The 7,500-nt window shown below is 43.2% G+C and overlaps 1 protein-coding gene across 1 annotated transcript in view; it reads right to left on the bottom strand.

Annotated features, from left to right (window-relative positions):
• The window catches only part of LOC133025779 (uncharacterized), a 10,679-nt gene extending 3,721 nt beyond the window's left edge, over nt 1-6,958 (bottom strand). The window contains exons 1-8 of the mRNA XM_061092522.1: nt 6,901-6,958; nt 5,667-5,921; nt 4,870-5,139; nt 3,810-3,872; nt 2,463-2,570; nt 2,297-2,350; nt 2,049-2,197; nt 344-411 (exon numbers count right to left, since the gene is read on the bottom strand). Of these exons, the coding sequence (XP_060948505.1) occupies nt 344-411; nt 2,049-2,197; nt 2,297-2,350; nt 2,463-2,570; nt 3,810-3,872; nt 4,870-5,139; nt 5,667-5,921; nt 6,901-6,958 (1,025 nt within the window). The remainder of the gene's footprint in view (nt 1-343; nt 412-2,048; nt 2,198-2,296; nt 2,351-2,462; nt 2,571-3,809; nt 3,873-4,869; nt 5,140-5,666; nt 5,922-6,900) is intronic.
• Between the last annotated feature and the right edge of the window lie 542 nt (nt 6,959-7,500).

Below are 7,500 nucleotides of genomic sequence, written 5' to 3'. Positions count from 1 at the left end.
CCTAACCCTAACCCCTGACCCTAACCCTAACCCCTGACCCTAACCCTAACCCCTTACCCCAACCCCTGACCCTAACCCAAACCCCTGACCCTAACCCCTTACCCCAACCCTAACCCCTAACCCTCACCCCTTACCCCAACCCTAACCCCTAACCCTAACCCCTTACCCCAACCCTAACCCCTAACCCTAACCCCTGACCCTAACCCTAACCCCTGACCCTAACCCTAACCCCTTACCCCAACCCTAACCCCTTACCCTAACCCCTGACCCTAACCCTGACCCTAACCCCTGACCCTAACCCTGACCCTGAATCCGTGGCGTTGAGCTTTCACCAGTGACTCACGCTCCTCTCTTATTGGTCCTCAGGTAGACCAGCTGTCTGCGGCTGTCGCTCAGGGAGCAGGGCGGCGGCTCCAGGGGTCACAGAGGTCAGTAGGTCTCAGCTTCACTCTCTTCACCTCGTCTTCATTTCACTGACACACAACTGCACCTTTAAATATGTGAGTGTACCAGTGTTTGTGTCGTCATGGAAACAGCTGATGTGTGTCTCTGCAGGACGACTCGCTCCATTACTCCAGTCTGAAGCACCGGGACCAGCCACGCCCCCCCGGCCAGTGGCGAGCCCGATTGGTGGAGAAGGACGACACGTACTCGGAAGTGAGGGTCAAGAACCCAACGGGATCATGTGACCGCAGATAGAGGGTTACACTGCCACCCGCTGGTCACACAGTGAATTACATGCTCTCTTTTCGTTAAAGATTCAGTTTGTAGGATTTAGTGACATCTGGTGGTGAGGGTGCATATTGCACAGCCCAACCCTCACCACTAGGTGGACTAAGGTTGTGGATGTTTTATTCTTATACTTTTTACTTCAGATTTGGCTGTTGACTTGTTTCTTTCCTAGTTTTTACTTTTTCTTTGTTATTAGTATTAATCAGCTTGAAGTGAACGTTACTTTTCCTTTAACGTTTCCTTGACAGATAAAGTTATTCTATCATTTTTATACATTCAAATTACAAAGTTTGATGTTATAAGTTTTTATGTCGTAATAATGTGAACCCAAATAAACTTCACGGTATGAGACTGCTCTGTTTTTCTTTCACTGATGTTTACGAGGAAATGTAACGATGCGTTAAGAGAAAATAAAAACTTAAAATAGAACTGGACTATAAATATCATATTGCCTTTTATAAATCAATGCAATATAAATAATAGTAAGAAAAATAATAACACACTTCTTTACGAAGAAGAAACGACAGAAGACAAACGTTTATTACGACTTTTACACTTGATTATTCTTTACTTCTGCCAATGACTGGTGTGTATGTGTGTGTGTTTTTAAAGGATTGGTGTGTGTGTGTGTGTGTGTGTGTGTGTGTGTGTGTGTGTGTGTGTGTGTCTATGTTTAAAGGGCTGGTGTGTGAGTGTGTGTGTGTGTGTTTAAAGGCCTGGTGTGTGTGTGTGTGTGTGTGTGTGTGTGTGTCTGTGTGTGTGTGTGTGTGTTTAAAGGACTAGTGTGTGTGTGTGTGTGTGTGTGTGTGTGTGTGTGTGTGTGTGTTTAAAGGACTGGTGTGTGTGTGTGTGTGTGTGTGTGTGTGTGTGTGTGTTTAAAGGACTGGTGTGTGTGTGTGTGTGTGTGTGTGTGTGTGTGTCTGTGTGTGTGTGTGTGTGTGTGTTTAAAGGACTAGTGTGTGTGTGTGTGTGTCTGTGTGTTTAAAGGACTGGTGTGTGTGTGTGTGTGTGTGTGTGTGTGTGTTTAGAGGACTGGTGTGTGTGTGTGTGTGTGTGTGTGTGTGTGTGTGTGTGTGTGTGTTTAAAGGACTGGTGTGTGTGTGTGTGTGTGTGTGTGTGTGTGTGTGTGTGTGTGTGTGTGTTTAAAGGACTGGTGTGTGTGTGTGTGTGTGTGTGTGTGTGTGTGTGTGTGTGTGTGTGTGTGTGTGTGTGTGTGTGTGTGTGTGTGTCTGTGTGTGTGTGTTTAAAGGACTGGTGTGTGTGTGTGTGTGTGTGTGTGTGTGTGTGTGTGTTTAAAGGACTGGTGTGTGTTTCACAGCAGCTCTGGTGATGACAGACGAGTAGATGACGTGGTTCAGCTCTTGGTTCGGTGGCGTCCGGCTCGGCGTCTCGCTCCAGTTGTGTCGTCCCAGAGAAGCGTAGTGGATGTCGTCCGTCGTGGACCGACTCTCTGACTCCTCCCACTCTGCACACACACACACACACACACAGACACACACACACACACACAGGTGTAACAGGACCTCAGGTAGATAAGGGATCTGAGGACAGTGGCAGCAGTTACCGGTCGGTGTGTTGGTCGTCCACGGCTGCAGCTCGGCGTGGTCGAGTGTCTGAGCTGCTTGGAAACCACAGATGAGTCTTTTTCATTAGAGTCTTAACCATTACTCTCTCTCTCACACACAAACAGACACACACACACACACACACACACTCACACACACACACACCTGTATATCTTGGCTTCCTCCTGCACTTGGTGCTCGTCAGTAAAATGAAGACGATGGACATGAGGAGGATCATCAGCCCCGAACTGACGACAGCAACCATCAACAAAGCTGAGACACACAAACACACACAAGCAGACACACAAACACACACACAAACACACACAGCGTGGTTAACAACACGTGACATTGCTTCAGGTGTAAGACAGGAAGTGACGTGTGTTAACGAACCGCTCTGAGTCGTCTTCTTCTTCTTTGATTCAACCACATCTGATGAACAGGAAAATACAAAGTGGATCAGATAATAAACTGTTTATTAAAGTTTCAGGTATAAAGTATAAGGTTTCTGTGATTTCAGGTCGTTCTCTTCTGTGTCTGATTCTCTGCACATCATTAACTGTCTGGTTTGGATCGGTCACCGAATCGGATAAAAATAGACTCAAACGGACAGTCAGGTCTGCAGGAAAGATCATCGGTGCCAACCTGCCCACCATCCAAGAACTGTACACTTCCAGAGTCAAGGGACGGGCAGGAGAGATCACTGCAGACCCCTCACATCCTGGAAAAACCTCTTTCATCTCCTCCCCTCTGGGAGGCGCTATAGGTCTCTGTTCACCAAAACCTCCAGACTCAAAAACAGTTTCTTCCCACTCGCCGTCTCACTTCTGAACAGCCAACCCACTGCGGCACTGTTCAATAACCCTGGATCTTTATAATAACCACTGTAAAATTACTCCCGGAATTATATTTTATTAAAATTATATTTAATTATATTTATTTCATAAATATAATCTCATGTACAGCTGACTTCTCCTGCAATGACTGTAACTGCTAGTTGACTTTGCCATAGTATTTTATTGACAAATTGTTTTATACCTTGTATTACTGTGTATATATATATGCATATTTATTTCATTCCTATTTATTCAATGTATTAACTTTTAATGTATCAACTTTTTTATTGTACCCTCGGCACCATTGAAAATGAGGGTCTTATCCCTCAATGTTTCTTCCGAGGCTTAAATAAATATTCAATCAATCAATTTACTTCACCCCTACTGTACCATACTGCTTAATATTTATCCCTGCACTTCTTTTCTTTCTTTTTCCTAGACCATCGTACTGTTTGTTTTGTTTTGTGATGTGTATTCTGTGTAAGCACACTGTCAAATTCCTTGTTTGTGTAACTGACTTGGCCAATAAAACCTGATTCTGATTCATGTTTCTGATCAGTTTGGTTTATTTACAGTTTACATTTACAGTTTCAAAAGTGGTTAGTTTTTTTTTTCTAGATGAGGAGTTTTGATATCATTTCTGATTCAGTGCAGATGTGCAGCTGCAGAAACTCACCTGTTCTCACGGCTGCAGATGTTGACGTGAGGAACATCTGGACGCTCGTCGGCTCCGGACAAACTGACACAAGATGGAAAAGTGTGATGAGTCAGTGACAGAAAAACAGTGCTCAGAACTATCTGCTCTAATCTTATTTATTCATAAACAAGTCTATATTATATGTATATCATTTATATTATCGTATTATGTATTATTATATTATTATTAGTCTTGTTTTAACTTAGCTCATCATATCTTAAGTTCTCATTAGCTTCATTTAGTTGATCTTAATTTATCTTAATTGATTGTATTGTGTCTTTTCCCTGCCTTTCATCTTTCTTGGCAAACTCTGGGGGAGTCCAACAGTACCAAATACTTAGGGCACATTATTACAGACACGTTGGAGGATGATGCCGACATGTGCAGACAGAGGGGATTTCTCTATGTCCAAGCTAACATGTTGGTTAGAAAATTCCACCACTGTACAGATGATGTTAAGATTTATTTGTTTAGAACCTACTGCACCCCTCTCTATACAGCTCCACTCTGGGTGAACTACAAGAAGGAGAGCTTGTGTAGGTTGAAAGTATAATGACTGTCTTAGGATACTCCTGAAGAAACCCAGGAGGACGAGAGCCAGTGAGTTGTTTTGTAATATGGGTCTCACCACCTTCATGGCCTTGATGAGGAACCTAGCGTTTAAGTTTATGAGTCGGCTGGACCGCTCGACAAATCTAATAATTGATCTTATGACAGACCCTGGCTGCAGCTCGGTCAAATACACATCCAGGATCTGGGAACACTGGCATGAGTTCCTTTGTTAGCCTTTCGTTCCCTGTATATTTTTACGTAATGTACTGATTGTATGTATTGTTGTTGTTTTTCTCTGTGGGCCCTGAGCCTGTATTAAAGTTTATATATATTATCTTAACTTGTAGTGGCTCAATTCATCTTATCTTGTCTAAGCTTAATTTAGCTAACATCCCTTAGCTTATCATTAGAGAAACTATTTTGTGTGTTCACGGAGATGATTCTATCTGAGTTCCTCTAACTCAGCAGCGGGGGTGTGGTCCCTCACCTGTGAGGACCGTGACTCGGCCCTGCAGCTCTCCGTTACACTGATACTCTCCGGCGTCCCCTGGCTGCAGGTCCTGGATCTGCAGGGCGTCGTACATGAAGCCGAGGCGGACGTCCTCCCTCTCTGGTTTCACCGTGCCGTTCCTGAAGCGGGTGAAGACGGCCTCCCGCCTTCCTCCTCTCCTCCGGTGGAACCACCTCTGTCTGGGTTTGGGCGAGCGGCCGCAGGGCAGCAGCAGCGTCCGGCCGGACGACACCGAGAAGTCGCGACCTGAGGAGGCGGAGACACGGGCGAGGGGCTGGTGCGTTTCAAGGATTCTGTATTTTCATGTTAAAACACTTCGACCTTATGAGTCTGAAGTCTTTCTAACAGATTCGTGACATGTCGTCTCCTCTGGATTCACACTCAAGCTTCATGGACATGAAACTACTTTTGTTCCGTGACTCCAGTCTCCTGTCATACTGCACCTGACCAGCAGGTGTCCTCGGACTGTCCGGCACCCACATCTACCAGAAAACACTTTAAACATAACAGCTCCCGACAGGAAAGCCAAAACATCGTGATCGCCCCCTGGTGGCCGGCTGCAGTATTTGTTCTGCTCACTACTGCACACACTCTGCCTGCAGATGGTGTCTTCGGCACAAGATGGCGGCTCCTGTCCCCAAGATATTTTGGCTTCATTTTTGAACAACAAGCGGAAGTAGACATGCTTCGTCCATCTTTATTTACAGTCACTGATTGTCTTTGTATGAAGTAACGGATTCTTCATATACATATATATAAATATGTATTTTTACCTGTCAGCACCTGCAGCTCTGCCACCAGCTGCTCGTTACAGTGATACTCGCCGCTGTCAGAGTCGCGAAGCTGCAGGAGACAGAGGCCACCGTCGGACAGCAGCAGGTGGCGCTGCTGCTCCTCGCCGGCGTCGGCGTCGTGTTCGGTGACCAGGACGTCCCCGTCCCCGTGAGTCCAGGTCACATGATCCGGGTCCGAGGCGTCGCACAGCAGACACACGTGATGAAGCTCTGGGACCGAGAACCGGATCAGAGCTGGACGAGACAAAAAGTCCCCAAAACCTTTAGAGGACAGAACCTGTTTCCTTTATTATAGTTTTTAATAATCATTGTTTTCTGATTTTAATTTAATTTCCTCATGCTTCCTTTTAACTGATCTTCATCACACAAGCCAAAGGGCAAAGATTTTTTATTAAGTTTACCGGAGGTTTTTAAATTCACGTTAGAACTCGTATTCCGTAATGTGGAGGTTTAGAAAAAGGAATAAAACAGATTATTGAAAAGTTTCTGGGCTCGATATTAAAAAGTTTCCTTCATCAGATATATTTATATATATGAGAAAATATTCCCGGTGCTTCATAGTTTGTTTCCACATGACGTTTGTTATATTTAGCTGCAGATCTGCTGATGTCCAGTTTAAACCTGGTTTCCTGGTTTCTCTCTTGGTCACATGATCCCTGTGCTCCAGTCAGACGACGACTCAGAGGCTGGAAACCTTCTGTCAGTTGTTTGACTTCAGATGAAAAGAGACTTTGACATCTGTGAGTTATGATTATGTTTCGGCTTTTTCACGGTGAAATCTGAAGTTCAGCAACAATTCATCCTAAAAAAACCTCACAGACGAATTTTAAACATTTCTTTTCCCAGTTTTCCATCAGTTGGATGATTTCAATCAATCAATCACAGTTTGCATTTATATTCACAAATTTTTTTTTGCTGGATTTATTTCAATATATATTAAGTTAGAAAAATTATTTGAATTTCTTGTAAATTGGTTTTTCCTCCATGTGTTAATTCACAAAAGGTTGATAAATGAACTGAAAGACTGAATAAATATGGAAAGAATGACTCAGATAAATGTTATAAATAAAAACAGATAGTAACAATAATACTATTAAGGGTTACAATGTTATAATAAAATGTTATTTAGGAGCTTAAATTAAAGATTTAAGATTAAAAGATTAAAGTTATGTGATTATTCATTAAATGAATGATAATAATAATTAAAACGTACCTGTGGAGTTTTCAGTCTGTACAAACCAAACCAAACAGAAAATCATGAAACAGATCATCTCCATAACAGACGTCTGATGAGAGCGAGAGATGAAGGAGAGAGAGATTTCCTCTCCTCCCTCCGGCTCCTTCTCTTCTTCCTCATTCTCTCCATCTGACGACGTGTCTCTTTAACTCTTTCACTGTGATGGTGAAAATCAAACCTTTAATGTGAGACATTAACTCCAGTTTTAAAGCTAAACCTTTTCAATGAAAGACTAAAACCCTCAGAAATCACTAATGTTTGATTCATCATGTGATCCCTTCTCTGCTTCCATCTCACACGTTGGCTCAGATCTGAATCAACTCTGTTAACTTCACTCTTCAACTCATTTATTTTAACTCTTTAACTCTTTTATTTTAACTCTTTAACTCTTTTATTTTCTAAATCTACAAAGTGCTCTAACCTGACCTGATTATTTCTTCCTGGTAAACTCTGATTGGCTAACACACTTGCCAATAATACGTGTACCTAAGACGTGCTAACGTTGATTGGCTACGTCGACCTGTCTTTCAAAATGCAGCCTCCTGATTGGGCCGAATCATCTTTAACACCCCCATC

Source organism: Limanda limanda, chromosome 19 (assembly GCF_963576545.1).
Source record: "Limanda limanda chromosome 19, fLimLim1.1, whole genome shotgun sequence".
Taxonomy (NCBI): domain Eukaryota; kingdom Metazoa; phylum Chordata; class Actinopteri; order Pleuronectiformes; family Pleuronectidae; genus Limanda; species Limanda limanda.
This window is presented reverse-complemented; position numbering and strand designations above follow the sequence as displayed.